At 41.4% G+C, this 21,013-nt stretch overlaps 1 protein-coding gene across 1 annotated transcript; it reads left to right on the top strand.

Moving 5' to 3' along the window:
* The first annotated feature begins 586 nt into the window (after nucleotides 1–586).
* On the top strand, nucleotides 587–8,655 carry ccnb3 (cyclin B3). Its single transcript, XM_032499343.1, has 13 exons — nucleotides 587–615; nucleotides 1,791–1,982; nucleotides 2,217–2,304; nucleotides 3,915–3,971; nucleotides 5,204–5,316; nucleotides 5,418–5,583; nucleotides 5,684–5,782; nucleotides 5,934–6,026; nucleotides 6,333–6,470; nucleotides 6,608–6,763; nucleotides 6,959–7,108; nucleotides 7,672–7,802; nucleotides 7,919–8,655. Exons 1-13 carry the CDS (start codon nucleotides 587–589, stop codon nucleotides 7,986–7,988), a joined length of 1,482 nt encoding a protein of 493 aa, XP_032355234.1. The 3' UTR covers nucleotides 7,989–8,655.
* The last annotated feature ends 12,358 nt before the right edge of the window (nucleotides 8,656–21,013 follow it).

Here is a 21,013-nt window from a genome sequence, read left to right as displayed (position 1 = left end):
AATTGACATTTGGCATTAATAGTGTAAGGGATTAAAATGAATCTATCTACGATTTATTTTGTTCTCTTAACAAGACACGTTAGGCCTCTACCCCCATTAATCAGACAGATATCCGCCTTCCAAACTTCTGGCAGCTGGATCCCGAACGTGCCCTCTGGGTGCACAAATGTCCTATGAACCTCTGTTATCCAACTGTTGCTGCAGTAACTCTGTGCTGTTCGGCCCCATAGGTCCTCTGTGTGCTGTTTCTGCTCCAATTCAGGAAATACAATCTGTGTGGCAGTGAGCTCATTGCTCAACATCATCATTTAAATAGATTCTAAGGTCAGTCTTGTGTGGCTGCCTAAAGGGAAATCATTCCATGCCAGACCTGCATTACACAAGACATAAAAAACAGCTACACAATTTAAGAGAGAAATACACCCTATGAATTACTGTATTATGCACCTTTGCGAGAGCTTTATGCCACATTCATATTATTTTAAGGAAAACAGTTTTTGTCAAACATCACCAAATTGGGTATGAATGTATTGAAATTACGCATTGTGAGAGTTGTGAATGCAGGTAAAAAACATAATAGGAAATAATGGTAGTAAGTAACAGCAATGCAGTCAAGTAAAATCACATAGTCTTGTAAAAATGTCCTTGACAAATACCCCAAGGTCAATTTCACACACACACACACACACACACACACACACACACACACACACACACACACACACACACACACACACACACACACACACACACACACACACACACACACACAGAGTCACTTTTTTACTTCTACTATTATTATTATTATTATTCTACTTGTCTAGGTAGACATCAGTTCATGCATAGTAAAATTAATATTAGGCTACAGTGGCTCTATATACACTTTGTGATGTAGGTTATGCATGTGTGTGAATGTGTGAATTGAAATAAGCATAAATGGTCTAATAAAGTTAGAAAAATATGTAAACAAGCATATAAATATAGAGTATGAATTAAAAAAAACGGGTTTGTGTTTAAACCCTGTGCCTATGTCAATTCCCCTTGGGGCCCCGGGAGTGAGAAAAAAAACTGTCTATGTTAAAAAAATCAATAAAAAACCTACCGTTTTTAAAAAACTTGGGGTTTTATTTTGTTTGAAAAACCACTGCTCTCTTCCCGGGTTGTTTGGGTCGAGGAATCGAGGCGGGCTTTTTTTAAACCCCTTTAAATTTGGGTTTTTATAAATTTTCCCCCCCTTTAAATTTAAATTAATTTTTTAAAATAACAAAAAAACAATATAAAATGATAACGTTTTCGTAGTAAACAGTTTTTTTTTAACGCTAGGGCCTTGATAAACAATAAGGCCCCCGGGCGGGGATTTTAATTTTGAAACCAACCCCCTCTGGCCCAAAGGAAAACCGAGCGACTTTCCCCGATTGGTCCACCCGGCTAAATTTCAGCCCAAAGAGAACAATTTCGCCCGTAGATTTGGGGCCCCAGGGAAGCTTTTGTTTTTAGCAAGCTAAAGTCAAGAAGCCCCCGCCAAAAATGGCCCATTTCAACAGTTTAAAACGCGGGAGGGTTCTCGTTCTTAAATAACGAACCCAATCAAACGAAAAGAAAAAAAAACGGGAAACACAATTAAAACATTATAGCTTTTTTTATTTTGAACGGCCCCGAACCGGTTTCCAAAGTGGAAAACCCCCCCTCCAGACACAAAAAGATGCAACGCTCTTTTTGCTCACTTAACGTTTTTTCTATTTTGACGGTTTGCTTAAAAACTTTTAACGTAGCTAAGGGTTTCGCCCCAGGAAGTTTTTAAAAACCCACCCGCCATTTTTTTTTGGGTTTTTAAAAGATCAAAGTGCAGCCGCTGCCGGGGTTTTTTTGCGGAGGATAAAGGGGCCAGCCCTGGGCCCTTCCACGGGGGGGAAAAGGAACCCCGCACTCCCCGCTGGGAAAAAGCTCCCCAAAAGTTTTAATGCAACAACGAGGGGAAACCATTTAAAAGATGCACCCATTTCCTTTTAAAAACCCCCTTTGGGGCGGGGCAGGGGAGGGGCGGTAAAAAAAGCAGGCGCAGAAAAGCTTTTCCCTTTGAATTTGCTGGGGTTTAAAGGTTTAAAACCTTTTAATTTAAGAAAATTGGTGTAACAAATAATAAAAACCCGGGGTTTTCTTTTTTGCAATCTGGGCATACGTGTGCTAGCTAAGTTTGTTTCCTTTTTCTGTTGCAGGGGGAAAGGGCCCCAAAGGGCGAAAGGTCCTCCTCTCCTCCGCCTGGGCCCCCCAAGAAGAGGAAACCCCTTTTATCGACATCATAATGTTTGGGTTTTTTACGATTAGTGGTTTTTGGGGGAGGGGACGGCAAACCAAGCCGGGTCCAAACCCTTAAAAAAATGTTCGTTAAGCCTTTTGGGGTCAAGGTGTTGTAGGGCTGGGCCCAAAAGGGGGAAATCAAATATACAATATTTTTTACCCAAATTTCCCGATAAAATATATTGCGCCGATATGTAGGGTTTACAATTTGGGGCTTTCCCAAAATTTTTAACACAATTTTCAATTGTGAAAATCCTATAATGTTTGGGTATTATTTGGGACAGAAAAAATAAACTGCAAGAACAGTCTGGGAGGTTTAAGAGGAAATTTCCTCCCTTTACTGTAATGCAGCCTGTAAAGCCAGTAATAGACGACGTGTGGTGTGTGTGTGTGTGTGTGTGTGTGTGTGTGTGTGTGTGTGTGTGTGTGTGTGTAATCCGGCCTGTGTGAAATAACAGTGTAAAATCAAATGTAATTTCCCCTTGAGGGATTAATAAAGTATACGTTATTATGATGTTATGATATTATGAGATCCAAAGATGGTGTCTCATATTGTGATATCTATTTAGATTGATCCATTGCCCAGCCCTAGGTTGGACCCTTTGTCTACAGTGGAAACAAAGTCTCTTTTTACCATAAACCAACCTGGCGAGTAGAAGTGAAATGGTTACATCTATAACCATATTGTCTTCACCATATTAGCTGATAGTAATATCGCTCCCTGCATGATTATTATAGCACCATGTTGTCTGACTTTATGATAATGTGTGTTCTAAGTGGTAATGTTTTATATTAGGAAAACATGATGTTTTGGTCTGAATGATCACTGAGCGTGGTTCCTGGCTCCTCTTTATTGTTTTTAGGACTTTTGACAACATGAATTTTTGCATATTGATGTGGTTTTGGGTTAGTTTTAGTAGCGCTACTCAACAGCTTCCGTTACATTCCACCCATTTCCAAATGAGTTCCTCCCAAGCTAATTAAGACCATCAGCTCCACGCAACTCTCTCTGGATTTCTCAGTATGGTTGTGTTTAGAAAATGATGGCGCCTGGTGACTTTTGCACGCAGAAACTCAAGTGAAGGTAATGACCTCATCTGAAGAGTCCATCACATTTTTAATCCTCTGTGTCCTCCTGGGTTACTAGCAACTACATGGGGGCGCGTGCACGATTACAGAAGTCTTGTGTCATATGGATGCAACAACCGCGTTGTCATTACTCCGAATTCCTCATGGGGGGGGGACAATGCACTGTAACTATAAAAGCAATTTTACCAGCAAATATTGGTCATATTTCAGACATGATCTTTGACTCAAAAACACAAAGTAGCAGGAAGGACAACATGTTGCAGTCCTGTGTCACTCCAGGTTTTGAATGTTAGACCGAGGACCTGAAAATTAAATGTAGCTTTCAGATCCATCAGCATGCTGCCAAGTTCTGAAGCATTTCATTCTGAAAAATAAATGACCTCTGCATAAACCTCCCCTAGGTTTCATCTATTAAGATCTGAGAGTGAGAATGACAGGCCATGTTTCACCAGCTGCTGTCTGAAAGCAGAATGAGTTATGGATGATCTCCAGCCGTGTGTTTTTGTTTTAACGGCTGTTGACGACAGGCTATCGGTCAGTGTCTGTCAGAGTGTGGGCCCAAGAGCGATGGCGGCTTCAGGACCGTACGTATCCAACACTTTGGTGGTGGTCACGGTGTCAAACCAGGGTCTACATTTAACACATCGGGAGTGCCAGTGTGCCTGATGTATCCAGTGTGCTGCATGGAATTTCAAATATGTGGAGTCTCGTGGCCTTGAGTCACTTAATCACATTACCCGGTCACCCTCCCTCCAATATAGGTGAAGATTTAAAACAAAATTGCTCTTACTCATCAAAACCCAAAGCCAAGCCCTTACTTTACAACCACGAGGTTGTTTAATGTGTCGGCAGATTGACTTATTGAAGATCCCAATAACAATATTACTTTCAATACTTTTTTTTTTGTCAGATATTAATGTGTACTCTATCCGTATTCTGCTAAAAGCAACAAATTGCTTGTTGAATTTAAAACAAATGAAAGGAAATCCATCCTATCAAGACTTATTTTTTTATTGAACATTGAATTGAATATAAAAGGCACCACCATTTTTATATATTTTTTTCTTTATAAATTGCAGTTTTCTATGGATATGTTCTTTCAACTAACACAAAAAAAAATATTGTGTCTGTTGCAATATGTTGTAGCGTTTTCGTGATGTGTTTATTGTGGTAGTTGATATTGCAATGACAAAAAAAAGACATATTGTGCAGCCCTGATAGATAGATAGATAGATAGATAGATAGATATACACACACATATATATACACACAACACACACACACACACACACACACACACACACACACACACACACACACAAAATAGCCCTGAGGAAGTGAGTGATTTAACTGTATTTTAATCATTGGCTTTGATCCCTGGGTGTGGTGTGACGGTGTAGCTGGGTTCTCCACTGTTGTATGAATTGATGCACACTGCTACCTCACCTGGGTGGGAAATGAGCACCGTGTTTGTTTCCATCCAGTTGGCTTCACAGCAGCCGTTTTGGCGACTGAGGTGAACAGGGCGGTGAGACTCAAATGCATCGTGATATTGCAGCTTTTAGACAAGAGTTTTGTACTTTGGGGTGGTTTTCCCAAAAAGACTTGTGGCAATGATCCCTAAATATCATCACTTTTAAAAATGATAATTAGTAAATTAAGAATTACAACAACAAAAAATTTTAAACATCGCCATCATGTCACCACTCACTGTAAACTACCATGTGTTTTTTATTGGTCAATAATAATAATAATAATAGAGTGAACAAGGGGGGAAATTAAACTAATCCTAATCCCACTGTGACTGTGTTCACAGGCTCATAAGGTTCAGATCAGCCTTCCAGGGAGGAAGAAGGAAACAGGCAAGAAGCAGGTGAAGAAAACAAGCGCCTCCACAGAGTCTGCGAAGAATCATGCCAACCTGAAACAGTAATGCAGCCTTTGTTCTCGTCTGTGTACAGTTCCTGCTCTTTCTCCGGTAGCTCTCTCCTTGGCGGTAGACTTCATGTGCAGCCTCTCTCCCTCTGCAGGTCTTTGTCGGTGAGCTCAGACGGGACGCCCGATGAGAAAGAAAAGAGGGATGCACAGGAGGGGAATGAAGAGCTGCAGAAGGATGTGGCGGCTCCAGTAGAAGAGCTGGTTGCTGCGGCGCCCCCTGCTGTCCGTGTAGTGCCAGCACACCTTCAGAAACCACCAGTGAGGGGAATTCAGTTCAAAAGGAGCTTCTGACCTGTACAAGTGTTGTAGACAAAGTTTGCCGTTTCCTCCTTTACTCATATTCTCGTCATTCCTGCAGATCCCAGAGGAGTTTGACATCGACTCTGAGAACTCTGAGGACTGTTACATGTGTCCGGAGTACGCAAAGGAAATCTTTGACTACCTCAAAAAGAGAGAGGTGAGCCCAACCAAAACACTACATTACCAAATTCCAAAAGGAGTTAACGCAAACATTTTTACGAGCATTTGCAGTCACTGTTTTCCCCCAGTGTGACGAAAAAAAGCCTATTTTAGTGCATCGGTCATCTTTCTGTTTTAATCTGTTGCAGGAAAAGTTTGTCCTCTGTAACTACATGCCCCAGCAGCCCAGCCTCAACCCAGAGATGAGGGCAATCCTGATCGACTGGCTGGTGGAAGTGCAGGCGAGTCTTCCTGGTAGCCTGTTGTGAACTTCTGTTAATAAGAGAAATTTCAAGGGGGTAACTTGAGTGGGGTAATACCACTTGTAAAATCATTTCTAATTTAAACTAAGGGATTCAAATAAACAAATTCTGAGGCACGTATAAACAATAATCTAGAGAACACTCGTGTTGCTGTACAGTTGGATGCCAGACACTAACTTACAGCAAGACAACGTTGTCTCTGTGCTGTGCCAGCTACAGTTAATTCCATAATGCTTCTCCAGTGTTGCAGCATGTTGACTGGATTGTGTTTACGTGCTCGTTTAGGAGAACTTTGAGCTGTACCACGAGACCCTGTACCTGGCCGTAAAGATGGCAGACCACTACCTCTCCAAGACTCCAGTCCACCGGGAGCTGCTGCAGCTCGTCGGCTCCACCACCATGCTCATTGCCTCCAAGTTTGAGGTAATAATGCACAGCATACATTTCAGATAAACAATAATACGTTGGACACATTAACCTAACTCACACCCCCAAAAAAAATCCAAAACACACTTTTACACCAACACTTGTTTCATGTTTTATTTTTGGTGGTCCTGCAGGAGCGCTCTCCGCCTTGTGTCGACGACTTTCTTTATATTTGCGACGATGCGTACAAGAGGGAGGACATCATCTCCATGGAGGCCAGCATCCTGCAGGCGCTGTCCTTCGACATCAACATCCCCATCCCCTATCGGTTCCTCAGACGCTATGCCAAGGTGTGTATGTGCGTGTGTGTGTTGGGTTATTCCTTGAATGTGTATGTTGGGTTATTCCCAACACACAACGGCCCTTTTGGGTGTTTCTTTAGCTCTTGCAAAAAAAGCCACAGCGAGCCCTTTTTGCTTTTCACAATCTCTTGCCGTCTACCCATGTCTATCATCCCTCACCTGAGAGTTGTGCTGTCTCTGCAGTGTGTGAATGCCGGAATGGACACGCTGACCCTGGCCCGGTACTACTGCGAGATGAGTCTCATGGAGATAGACCTGGTGTCCGAGAGAGGCTCGCTGCTCGCCTCAGCCTGCCTGCTGATGGCGCTCGTCACCAAAGACCTGGGAGGATGGGTAGGCTCTCCTTCAACACTTCTTTACACCGTCGCTTTGTTTTGGCCTCCGCTTTTTTTGCTCCCTGTTAAGATGTTTTCTGCTGAAGTTGAGTTGGTATCGTGGGAGTAGTTAGTAGACTGAGGTGGTTTTCATTTTAAAATGTACAGGTAGTAATGTGGATGTAGCCTTAGATCCTGCGACTGTCGGTGGAAAAGGCTCTACAGGTGAAAAAGTTCTTTATGCTTGTCCAACCGTTTTTGACCTGGATGAATTTTTAGTCCTGCGTGACTACAACAAACTGCAGCTCTATCTAGAGAGAACAATCCTCCTCCAGCAATTTAAATGCAAATAGTTTTTCTATGTACACGTGAGTTATCGTTGTAGCACTAGTGCCAGGGACAGCGAGTAATTTCAATTTGTTCCTGGCTTAATCCCAAAAATTTAGAAATAATGTTTACGTAAGATATAGAAAATGACAGAGGCCGAGTAATGAAAGCCGGGCGACAGATTTGTGTGTTTATATTTTGGCAGCTTTTAAGTATTCAACATTTTTGTATACAAATGTGTCATTTGTGCTGCAGCGTCCCATCCTGCAGTTCCACTCGGGCTATCAGACGGCAGACGTGGCTCCTGTTGTCAGAAAACTCTACGAGATGCTATTAGCTCCTCCAGACGATAGACTACGAGCCGTCAGGAGCAAATACTCACACAAGTAAGTTTAAAGACGGATGAAACCAACCCATTCCTGATGTAGTGGGTAATGATGAAATGCACAAGCAGCTAAATATGTCAAACTGAATATTAATCCATTTTTTTTTAATCTTTCAGAGTGTTTTTCGAAGTTTCTTCCCTCCCATTGGTCAACATTGACATTTTGGAGAAAGCAATATCTCAGTGAGATGTCTCCCCCCCCCCCCCCCCCCCCCCCCACCCCAAAAAAAATTAAATCTTGCCATTAGAAATTGAGTAAGAATACTTAAAAAGAATTTCCTCAAACCTGTATATAACTTGTTAATATGTTTAATATTTATACATGTAGTCTAGCCAGTCTTTTATGTAATATTGGAAATAAATCTTCCAGTTTGTGATGGAAAAGAGTGTTGATGTGGGCATGTGTTTCGTTCTGCCAGTTTATTATGTTAAGGTTTTTAATAATGGCATTTTAGTGTTGTATTCAGATACACTGTTTGGCATTCATTTTACAACATTTTTATAATAGGAAAAAATGAGAATTCATTAGTAATTTGTAAGCTCCGTCTGTATAATTTTAAAAAGTAAATTTTAAGATGATGGGGAGGTGAAATTAGTAAATTGCTTCCTTTTTACTGATGACTTGTGCACCGGCCCTCATGTTTTTATAGGGTTTCATACATTGTTGAAGTTAGCAGGTATGCATGTGTGTATTTCCACACGTTGTACAGTGTTTATCATGTTAATATCACTATGCTAATTATTTGTATAAAAGGCGACTGAATGATGCTGTGCTATTTTTGAATAGCTGTCATGCGTACTCTAAAAATAAAGACGTTTTTTATGTTTGATAAAATGGCTGTTCATCATTTGGATTATAGGCATTTTGAATCTCTTTTAATAATGTAGCCATATCTTGCTGTAGGAGCATCTCTCAAACCTGATATGTCAGCACAGTCACACCCTGTGACTGTGTTGTTGGGCCACTAGAGGGCAGTAATGCCCCATGTTCCTCCGGGCTCAGACTCCTCCGCATGGTGCAGCCGCTTCTCGGATTCCAAAAGGATCAAGCCATCAGATCAGTTTCTCTTGAAACTCAGGTTATTATACTGAAGCCATGTTGGACTACTGTGGATTCTTTTACCTAATACAGCAGCTCCCAAACTCAGCTCGAGACCCTCAAGCTCAAGAGAGTCCCTGTAGAGAATGGGGGGGGGGGGGGGTGTTAACAGCCCCGTACGTACCATCTGAGCTGAACAGACCAGTGTAGCAAATAAAAACAACACTTATTTTAATTAAGAAAAGGAATTCACATATAGCATTGTTATGCCTTTTGCTCTGCCGATCGGTGACCTATTTCGGGAAAGACTGCCATAATATAACCATGTCTTGCTGTTAGCCAAGGTCAGTCTTGTGGGACTGGCTGTAGTTCTGCTCCAAGGCTGAATTTTGGGAAAGAGACTTCAGATACAGTATTAGGGGACCACTAAGGTCTGAAAAGCATTCCGAAGAGCACCATGTCATGGGACCTTTAAGCCACCTCAATTAGGCCTACACTGCCTTATACTTCCTCAAGAATCAACATCAGACTAAACCATCAAAACTAAACCAACAACACAAACATGTATAAACATATAAACTCCCAAGAATGCAGCAATAAACACACATTGCAGCAAAAAGAGAGCTGCACACTTAGCACAAAAGCGCGCGCGCGCACACACCGCACACACACACACACACACACACACACACACACACACACACACACCAGGGCTGCCAACTCTCACGCATTGGCCGTGAGACACACGCATTTGACTGGTTTCACACGCTCACACGCCACACCCCCGATTTCTCACGCTGAAGTGTCAACCCGGTCGGTCAAATTTCTGATAGATGAGTTTATCTATAGATTTAGCTGTTTAGCCACTAGTTGTGCTTTCAGAGACTGTGAGGGGGTTCAAGAGCGCTCCCTGTCTGTGAAAGTTTCGAATTGTCGCAAACTGAGAACATTTTTTTACGATCCATCCCATTTCCCCGGCTTTAGGTATGAGCTCTGAGTATCACAGACCCGTCCGTCGCTTCGTGTCCACTCTCTCTGTAACAATAGAGGTGAGCAGCGCGGCTGGTAGCGTAGCAACTTCAGTTCATGTTAGTGGACCTGCTCTGCTGTGGACAGTGACGCGTTGCATCCGTGTAGTCCTCCGATAATGCGCAGCGTACAGCCTCCTCTAAACTTTGTCAGAGACCAGAGACCCGAATGGGCGTCTGTGTCTGTCAGACGGTCTGAATGAGATCCACCATATCAGCGGAGAAATGACATGCACAGCAGACTATATTACAACTCTCCAAATCTCGGCCAACAGAGATGGGAGGAGTTATATTTTGAATGTGCACAAAGTTGTAAACATGGGCAGAAATCTGGTGAAACACATCTGAGCTATACTATATATACTATACTATATATACTATACTATATATACTACATATATACACTATACTATATATACTATACTGCAACATTGGGCCACTATTGTGCTTCTCTAACCTCGGTGCATCTCTAAATGTAACTGTAAATAATTAATTTGATGTTTTATGAAATGAACAAATAGTCTTTTTTTCCCAAAAAGTAAATCCAGTAAGTGGGGCCCAGAGGATGAGGGCCAAACATTACTGAACCTTGGCACAAAGGTTAAAGGATAAGAATTTATGTAGATCAGTGGTTCTTATTCTTTAGAATTTCAGTGGTCTTAGTTGATCCCTCAACATTAATTTAACTTTGGGTCCCTTGTCCCAACACCAGGGACCCCTGGACCTGTTCCCCACAGACCCAAATCTTCTCAGCTGTTGATGAGATTTGCTACTGTCTCTTCATGTTGTTCATTATGTTTGGCACGTTGTCTGGGTCAGTTCTTATATCATAAGAAGTTAATAATGTATATAATGTAAATGCTGAATGCCGTAAAACCTGTTGATACTACAACAATGCAAAGGTTCTTAACCCTACAGTTTTGCACATATCATGTAAGACTTGATTTCTCCATTTTTTTGCAAAAAAACTCTCCAGAAAGTGCCCTTTAATGGTTTATTTTTCAATTTATTTTCCTGGGGGGGCATACCCCCAGACCCCCCTAGGGAGAACCCCACCCCCCCACATATAACAAATCACAATTTAAACCCTGAAGGATATAGACCCAAAAAAATTGCTTTGTACGTGGCAAAATATGGGTTGCCCCCCCAAATCTCACTCCAAGGTTTTGGGAAAAGTTGGCAGCCCTGCACACACACACACACACACACACACACACACAGTGTTTGTTTATTGCACTCACCTGTCACTCAGGCCATTCTGTGAGTCTTGAGCCCCGCGAAATCCTCAATTTAGCAGCTCAGGTTCAACTTCTCTGCTCGTTCATTCTCCATGCATTATATATCCAGTCCACTCTGCCAAGGTGGTCCTGTAAATGTTCAAACAAAAGCAGCAGAAAGTCCTCACGCCCCTCACGGAAGGTAAAAGTTCCTCAGTGAACGAAGTCTCAGCTGGAGGATCCGTCATGTAGCATTTAGCATGCTAGATAGACGCGCGTGCCGTGCACCTGGCCTGTCGGTGGTCTCAACGCCATGGGTGTGTTTGATTTGGGTCACCTAGCGTGCCCGCCAGGGTGGTGCATGGTTAAGTCACTGCTTAATTGAGGGTTACGGTTAGCGACCTTTATTTTATTCTGTTTTATTGTTAATTAATTTAAAGCTTTAGTGCGTAACGTTTTGATATTTGAACGTCCCGTACATTCAAGCCATTGCCAAATGAGTTGCTACGAAGCTAATTAACAATATGAGCTCCACAAAACTCTTTCTGTATTTTTCAGTATGGAGAAGATTGTGTCAACCGGTGACTTTCGCGCGCAGAAACTTGAGTGAAGAAAATCACCTCTTCTGAAGAGTCCATCATTTTTTTTAATCCTCCGTGTCCTCCGCTGCTACCATGCTAATAGCAACTGCTAATAGCTTTTTTTAGACGGGACCAAAATAACTTTTGAACCATGTTTGAACTGCTGTAGCGTATGTTGTGCTCTAAGTAAATGCTAATCAAGCACATTTTCAGAAACTAGAATAATTTAGGTTCCAAATGAAGCCGCATACATGCATTTTGGCCTTGCCGTTCCCCTGTTATAAGCTTTTACCTTTGGGAAAGGGAAATAGATGGAAAATCCAGCAAAAAGAGGTGGATTTGAACAGGTTGATGTGTTTTTAGCATAGGGGCTACATTACATTGCATGTCATTTACATTACATATCATTTAGCCAACGCTTTTATCCAAAGCGACTTCCAATTAGGCTCCAGACAACAAGAAGTAAGTGCATGTACATTAGCTTTAAATAAGCCAAACTACAAAGAGCCAAATGAAACTGCAACTGTAAGTTTTGATTTTTTATTAACCAAGGCTAAACATCCTAGTAGGACAATAGTTTTTTTTTAACCTTAAATTGGCCTACATGTAAAAATATAATATATATATGTGTATTTTTAATGCAGGGTTCAAGGTCTTTATTTATCATGTGCACAATTACAGGAAAGCACTAGGTACTGAAAATCTATGGTCTGTGGCTCCCTCCAACAATGCTTATTAAATAGGTAGGGAAGAAAAGGAATATCACACAAGTAACAAAATTAGAATCTAAACACAAATTAGTGCAAGTTAAGATAAGGCATGAAATATAACCTAATAAAATAAAGCAATATAAATTAGACAGTAATTGTAAAATATAAACTGAGTAAACAGGAATGTAATACATGAATATGCATGATGACTGAGGGTTTTATATATATAAACATACATATATACATACATATGTTTTGTCACTGTTAATCCACTTACAACAAACACGTTTGTTGGGCAAAACATGATTTGCATCTTAGAACGAATTGGACAAGTGGCTTGTGATTGTGGAACCATGCTGTGAGCTGCAGGGGACTGACAGACGCATGAGTCTGCATGCAGTTGGAAGTTAGAACAATATTGGCGTCTTATCTTAGCGTTGGGAACTGCTTAATGCTTCAAAACTGCAATGCGGAGACTTGGAAAGGCATTCGAGACTTCATGTGAGTGTGGAGAAGTAAGAAAAATGGAAAATCCCCCAAACCAAACTTTCCTTTTATTCTACAGCTCAGTCGTCTTGAATGACAGCTGCACCTCAGAAGTGTGAACTAAAGACTGAAAAGCTGCCAGCTCCTTCTGATTGTGCAAAGCTAACAGACTGAAAGGCTGTTTCCCAGCCGACCGCTGATCAATAGCTCATATGAAGTCCGGCAGCGCCAGTTTAGATGGGAATCTCCCTGAGCCGAATGGGCACTATCTCCACCAGCACACTTTAATCAGACTGAGTTATTGGAATCTGTGGCTCAGAGTGAACTGATGTGGGCGACGACACACTCACGCACACAATGCAGCCAATATCAATCACTTTAATTGATCGAGTGAATAGCTGAGGAAGAATGGGCTCAGAAGTCTCCGGGGCCGATGCAGCTGTGTGTGTTTGGCAAGATGATGTCCACTGAGTTGCAATTGGCAGGGATCCATATTGTTTGTGTGTGTGTGCGTGTGTGAACAACAGTGGGTTTACATCTAAGGCCGGCCTATTCTCAGAGTCAGAGTTCTTATCTTCCCTGTAACCACCTGGAATCATTTGTTCGTCATCTGCTTCTGTCGTTAACTAAAGGACAATACACTAAAGGTCAGAGACGCGGTCTGTGGTCCAGATGGTCGCTGGTTTGATGAAAATCTGTGCAGGTAAATAAGTAGACCAAACCCTCATTCCTCTGCCACTATTAATGTGTCCTTTAACAAGGTACTTGAAGAAAATAAAACTATAACTCCTTCAAAACAGCTGGGCCCATACGCTATATTAATTATGACCTACAATAATTGGCATTAGTTGAATATTCGTTTAACCCTCCTGTTGTCCCCGGGTCAAATTTGCCTACCTATCTGTACTTTATGTTTGTGTATTGTTGATTTGGGTCCAAGCTGTAGTTAATGTTTTACTTTTAGCAAGAAGTAAAGAACTGAACGTTTTATACTCCTTTGTCTTCTTACTCTTGTCCCATCTCAAATGTGCACTGCCCAAGAGGACTGTCCCTTTAAATCCTTCAGAAGTACCACTGAAGATAACATTCAGCAGTCACATTCATTTTACCCAGTTTGTTGAAACTAAATGAAAACCAATAAATGGATGTTATTGCACGGCTCGCTTTGCCTTTCAGGTGCAGAATATGTAGTTGCTAACCACAAGATATCAGGTCAAGTTCATTTGCAAAACACATTTCAGCTAGGCAATTTAAGGATTTTACATAAAAAGGAACACATTTTATGATGAATTAGCATAAACTCCACTAGAGGAATTAAGCACCTACAGTACTAAATGTAAATTTAGAACCAACTGACCTTTAAAGAGGATTTACCGAGCCATATTATTTATCTTTGTGTATTTTAGATCAAATTGTGAGCATGAGTAGGCATATTTTTGACAAAATTCTCAACTCAGTGTCCACTTATTTTATGTTACCCTACAAATCTTGAAAGTGGTCCTTGAGTTAACAATTGTATGTCCAACTACTGTGTCAAACGGTAAAGAACTTTCCTTAGTATGTGCTATTTCTGAGTCTGTAGCGTTTGCAACTTTGCTCATTTGAAAGCCACGATGTCTCTCTCTCATGGGTGGGCCAAATTCTCTGGGTGGGCAAAGCAGAGAAAGGGGAAGTAACCTTGCCCCTTATGACCTCATAAGGAGCAAGATTCCAGATGGGTCCATCTGAGCTTTCATTTTCTCAAAGGCAGGGCAGGATACCCAGGGCTCGGTTTACACCCATCGTCATTTTTAGTCACTGGGAGACCATAGACCGGCAGGGGAAATGCATATTAATGTTAAAAAACCTCATAAAGTGAAATTGTCATGCCATGGGACCTTTTTAATATTGCTTGTTGCACCCGCCGGGGTGTCCATTACTCATTTTATTGCTTGTCGGTAATTTCTGTTTAATTGTCTGAGTTTTGGCCTCTGTATATTAGTTCATGACCTTTAAGGCTCCCCATATATGGTGCAAAAAATAATTTACCAAGACAGCTCCTCAAATTTAGTTTTGTCTACATGCCTGCCTGTCTCTCTGTGGGCGGAGTCATTCGGCCTACGAAGACCTTGATTAGTTGGATTGGGCATCGCAATCCGGTTCCAATTTGGAAATTAAGATTCTAATGAAATCGTTTCTTTATTGGAATCAAATTCGATCATTGGTTTCAAATTTAACATGCACAAGTTTTCCTTTTTATGTGTGATGCTTGTTTGTTGTTGACTATCCTGTATTTCTATTTACATTGTAACTGGTGTGCCATCTTGGCCAGGTCAATCTCAAGGGACCTCCTGGTTAAATAAAAATAAAATTTTGGTTTCCGTAGCGGCCAGGCGCTTCTTTTGTTGCAGCCATGGAGCACAGTAAGCGGCGCTCTAACGTTTGGCTGAAAAAGCCGGGAAAAAATGTAAATCACCACTTAAAAATAAATGTCCTTATCTGTCAGATAAGCATGTGAACTGTTTCAACTCCACCACTCAAAGGATCGGAATCAAGAATCAATAAGAAACGAAATCAAAAGTCACTCGAGTCAGCCTACCAGACCTCTGTAGTCCGCTCTTCATCTCTGTTTGAGGAGAGCAGCTCGAGGCGACATTACTCACTAACACACCTGAATCTCCTGAGTTGCATTGTGGGCATCGATTTAGATTTTTACTGGAAACTGTCCATCTTGAGTCTTCACAATATCATAAGAGTGCAATTCTTAATCAATGGAGTAAGTAGGAGTTTGGGGGTTAATGTGAACATGCATATATATATATATATATATGTATATAATATATATATATATATATATGTGTGTATGGGCACGCTCTACCAAGTGAGCTACCCAGGTGCCCAAATCATGATTTCTTAAAACAATATTTTCATTCAGTACCCAGTCTGCAGTTTGTAGGAGTGACTCAGTCCTCCCTCTCTCTTTCTCCCTCTTCCCACCTCTCTCTCTCTCTCTCTCTCTCTCTCTCTCTCTCTTTCCCTCCCTCTCCCTCTGTACCGCTTTCTGTTTTCCTGTCACTGTTTCTTGGAATGAGCTGCAGATTTACAAAAGCTAGACACTAGCAATTGTCTCTCATTGTGTGTTCCAATGCGCATGTGTGTGTGTCACGGTGTTTTTTGTGTTGCTCACTGATGCACAGTGCGTTTCTCCTTTTGTGTGTGTGTGTGTCTGACAAATTGTCTTGGCTTTGCCACGTTTCCATTAGCATTCCCCAGCTGGACGGAGAGGAAAGGGCAACATCGCCCTGTCATAGAAAGAAGGGACTGAGGAAAGGAAGGGGGGGGGGGGGGGGAATAAATGAGCCAAAATAATACAGGGCCAAATGTTTGAGAATCGAAACAAGTAGCATGAATATGGATGAAGCGGCCGGGGCTGCTGAGCCGGTCACTACATCATCAGAGACACCGCTGTGTTTAAAAACCCAACAGAATCTTAAATGGTGCTTAGTGGATAAAACAAAGACTGCAGAGAGCCTGAAGTGGATAACTACACAACACATCTAATATTCTGACCTGTTAACCTATCTTTAGACTGATTAAAACACCAAAACAGAGTGTAAAAGCCACCATGTTGTTTTTTATAGAGGTTACAGACCGCAATGTGTTCACTGCTTGGTTAATACTCTCAGATGTAATTCATTACTGATTGTGGGTGTCTCGTTTAATAAGCTCTGCATTTTTAATTCCAATGTTGTTGAAGACCTCTGGCAGTTCCAACTGATTGTTGATTCATTAAACTATCATTCCACAGTCAAAACATTGCCTTGTTATCTGAAGACCTATCCACTATTTATTGTTGTAAAGTTGATCTTATCAAATACAGGAAGGAGTGTGTGAAGTAAATTACATGATAATGACGATGATGTCCTGTTAACATGTAGTTTACTATTTGTTTTGAACTAGGGCCGACACTTTTTATGCAAAAAATGCAGGTGGGTAAAAACAATGACGCGTAGAATACCAAAGAGCTAAAAAGAAAAGTATCCAGCTCATTGTAGCCTAATGTAGAGGAGGAGGAAGAGTACAGGTTCTTCTTCACAAATCTACCCAAGTAAAAGTGTAGTGATTTTAAAAACTACTCCTAGAAGTGTCATTTTTTTCAAAATCTTACTTAAGTAAATGTAACTTGCTACTACCCACCTCTGCTGAGTTTTCTGTTGCTCGACTAAAACAGCTTTTGAACGCACACGTGTTCCTTCCTGAGGCTATTTTGCAGCGGCACCGGGGCGCCGTCCGGCCATGACAAATGGGATTGGTTTAGAGAAATACCAATAACTCAGAGCACGTTTCTCCCCATCCCAGAATGCTGTGTGGACTAGCCAGACCCTGGTCCGGCAATGCTAGACTATGTTTGCTACTAAAATGGAGGACACTAGCGAGCAGAAACACTAGCGGACAACCACGTCACCAAAGCATTTGAGAAGCAGTGTGAGGAAGTATTTTTTTGGTTCTACACCCTAGGTGGTCCGATGTATGCCCACGCTGCAAAAGGCCATCTATAGAAAAGGAAGTTCTTGTTGGTTTGGACATCAGCGCTCAACATTCAATGCAACAGTATATCCTCAAACCATTCTACACAAGTTCTTTTGCTCAAAGTTCTTTAAAGTATTTTACTTATATAAGATTCAAGTTTTCGTTCCATCCCTGCCCTTCAGGCCCTGTCAGCTCCACTTTAACTGCCCCTGTCAGGGCTTTAGCTCAAACTTGAACGTTAGCTGCTTCAAATTCAGTTTTTTCTGTCATACAAATACATTTGAAAAGGCCCCAAGAATGATTTTTTTACAAACATTTTAACTGTTTAAAATTCAATTCTTTTGTGGTTTTTCAGAAATTAACAAATACAAACATTACACTGAAATATTGGAACACATCCCAGAGCCAATTGTTTATACTGTCTTTCAAATGATTTCAGTATTCAACTTTATCAAGCAAAAATATAATCTGTCTTGTCTTAAATGTCATCTTAACTTTTTGCATTTTTCTTTCACTAATTAATGAATGCTACAAAGCACAGAACAGATCAAAACATATTTCAGAGTGAAATTAGGGGACAGACAGCTAGTTGCCATGGCAGCAAAGAGTTTTTGGCAGGCGTGGAACGGGGTGGGGGGGCTTTTATCTCTTCATCGGTTTCCGTTGATCTCAAGTGGACAATTTGTTCCTCTGAAATCCCATGTACGCTTCGGGGACGACTACTTTTGAAACGGAGTCCTTTCAGCTGGAACGACACGGAGCCTGCTTCGAGAATATGCAGACAGGGTCACATAATGAGACTGAAAACTATCCTTAGCTTGTTAACTAGCAATCATTTCTTTTTTTTTATGTTGCTGGTTGAGAAAGTCCGGATTTGTTTTAATTTCTTCCCTCTGATCTGGGCCTCCCTGGCTACTCTAGTGCTTCATTAAATACATTTTCACAAGGCGGTTCATCTTTTCCTGAAGAGAGGTTGTCCTGGGTTTTTGCCTGAGCTCTCTTTCATTCCACTGAAGTGAATTGGACATTAAAATCAAAAATCAGCCACCTGTAACTGGCAATACTCTTTACCAAACCAGGTTACTCTCCCGCCTCTATGGCAACTACTCCTGAAAGGTTATTTCAGCCGTGCAGCCGAACACATTCCTGTAGTCATTCTCCTTTAGTTTTCTTTGTCAGCTATAGCAACCTCCATCTTCACTCTTCCGTTTCATACCCTCTGATTACACTCCACACATTTTCTATTAACATTTTCTATACCGTTCTCCCAACCCTTTTTGTGGGCTTTTTTCCCCTACTTGATTCTGTGCTTTTGTACTCAGTCATACGCATAAAAGAATTAGATTAAGTAATTTAAAAGTTCTTTGCCCATTCCTGTCCGCTTCGTTCTTCTATCCCATCATAACTGCCGTTCTAAGATTTCTTCCTCTCTTGGTAACAGATTCTGATCCCACTCAGAGTGGATTGCAAGTTATTCACACTGCCAACCTCCCCGTCAATATCAACTGCTGCTCCTAAACGCTTTCAGCAGACGGTGCCTTTTAAATAATAATCCACTTGCTACGCCAAGTTCAGCCAAGATTTTTTTTTTTTTTTAATTTATGCTTTTCCATTGTTGCATAAAACGTTGCATGCATTGACCCGTGCAGTGTACAGAAAGCAAGACCTGAGAAAATGTGTATCTTCATAGAAATAGAAACCTTAAAAATGGTGCTTGGGCTGCTCATTGTATTCTCATTCTAGAATGTGGTTAACATGTTCTTACTTGTGTTTAATCAAAATACACCGATACATTCCCAGATTCAACTTGGCATTTTCAGATTTCTGTAATGTGAAGGTAACAGAAAGCTATGATGATTGATTTACTATTTCCCAGGATGCTTTTCATGAACCCACATAGCCATGACATAAACACATTGTTTTCAATATCAAGGCATAATAAATCCGCCTCCCAGTTCAGGATCATTTGGCCGTTGGTGTGCAGCTGTGTCTCTGTCTCGTGGCTGAATTGCATTCTCGTCTATTTTCTGCTGATGTGGGTGGAGAAATTGGTGTCTCTGCCTCCACAGTGATCAATTTCAAACCCTGTGTGAGTGTTGAATGTCGCAGAATGAAACTGAGGGGATATGATGCTGAAGCTATTACCTCTGGTGTTTACATCTAGTGATAAGAAAATGACACCATTAGACGACAGAATTGTCTCCAAAAGAACAGATTCTTGTGTTGTGCAAAAGCAGGCTCTTACAATTTTTATTATTATTATTATAAGGTGTTTTGTACAGCACATGCAGTCTGTATTGAGCTCATGATAATATGCACGTGTGTGTTTCAGGGTGAAAAAGTGAGCTATAGAGACAGATGGTTTATTTCAAGAGGGATGCCGTGTGCGTGTGTGCGTGTGTGTGTGTGTGTGTGTGTCCTTTTTATTTTTCAAGAAAATGAACTTAGTAAAAGTCTTTTATTTCCATGCATTATTAGGCAGCAAGCCTTGAGACAAATAGCTTCCATGGTGCAAATCTCTTAATTGATCAGACAGTCTTCATTCTGACTCTCGCTGATGGTCAGCGACTGAAAGAATGAGATGGCAGATGTAGAAATGAGGTTTCTGGTGACTGGCCTCGCGCATCATGCCGAGGCAAAGAGCCCACTGATTCAGCGCGACCTCCGCTGCTCCGTCACACGGAGAGCTGCCACTAGAGGTGGCTCAGGCCAAATTGGTGATGGGGATTGGAAGGTGAATGGAGACCTCAGGGCTGAAGATCCAAGGAACGCTTGGATTGTAGCACGGATTCCCAAGAGAAACTCGAGGCGGAGAAGGTAATTTCCCTATTGATGGTTGAAATGGGAATATTCTTGGTTATTGTTAATATTCCCCAGGATTCATATTTTCATCCAGACGCTCTACATCCATGTTTCTTTTTTTTCCGTTTATGAGCTATTTTTCCATTTAAAATACACTATATGTCCAAAAGTATGCGGAGACCAACATGATGGCTGTTTCTCATGGCCGTGTTTTGAAAACCCAGCATTTTATTTTATTCAAAATAGGGATTTAGTCATTTATATCCGACCAAAATACACAGAGCTACCACATTAGCAAGCACATGTGTATGGAAAACACCCACTGGCGCCAGACCTTATCATCCGTCTGACTCACTAATGTGCTCTGTGGCTGAATGGGAACAAATGTAGCCAGGTTCCAACATCTGGTGGAAAAGCCTAAAACCAGAAGAGTGGAGACTGTTCTAGGAGCAGATAAATGCTTATAGTTTTTTTTTACAGCCTTATAGTTTTTAATACTGTGCATTGGTATGCAGTTTATCCCATTTGCTGCCTTTCCTAATGCTTTCTTCTCGCTCTTGCCCGCTCCCGTCCTCGGCTTTGCCTTGGGAAATCTTGCCTTCCTGTCTCCGCTCTCCTTCCTCTCGTTTGTAATATCAATCGTCTTCAGTAGTTTCCATCGCAGACAGCTGGATTTGGACATAAAAGCCAAAGAATCAAACGGTTAAAAGTCTGACATAAGCTTCCTGACTGATGAGGCTCTATGTCACCAAACCATCTCTGTGGGAACCGTTTGACTGATGTCTGACCCGCAAAGTGTTTGTTTTACATTTTTGGTTTAGACAAATAACAAGAAGTACC

This window comes from Etheostoma spectabile, chromosome 19, assembly GCF_008692095.1.
Source record: "Etheostoma spectabile isolate EspeVRDwgs_2016 chromosome 19, UIUC_Espe_1.0, whole genome shotgun sequence".
NCBI classification, from domain to species: domain Eukaryota; kingdom Metazoa; phylum Chordata; class Actinopteri; order Perciformes; family Percidae; genus Etheostoma; species Etheostoma spectabile.
This window is presented reverse-complemented; position numbering and strand designations above follow the sequence as displayed.

What these genes read in the sequence shown, in the direction of transcription:
- ccnb3 (XM_032499343.1), top strand. Translation starts at nt 587, where the DNA reads ATGGTAGTAAGTAACAGCAATGCAGTCAA. An exon ending in GCAACAACGAGGGGAAACCA is followed by an intron (nt 1,983 to 2,216) that starts TTTAAAAGATGC and finishes TTTCTGTTGCAG; the next exon opens with GGGGAAAGGGCCCCAAAGGG. An exon ending in CCAAAGACCTGGGAGGATGG is followed by an intron (nt 7,109 to 7,671) that starts GTAGGCTCTCCT and finishes TTTGTGCTGCAG; the next exon opens with CGTCCCATCCTGCAGTTCCA.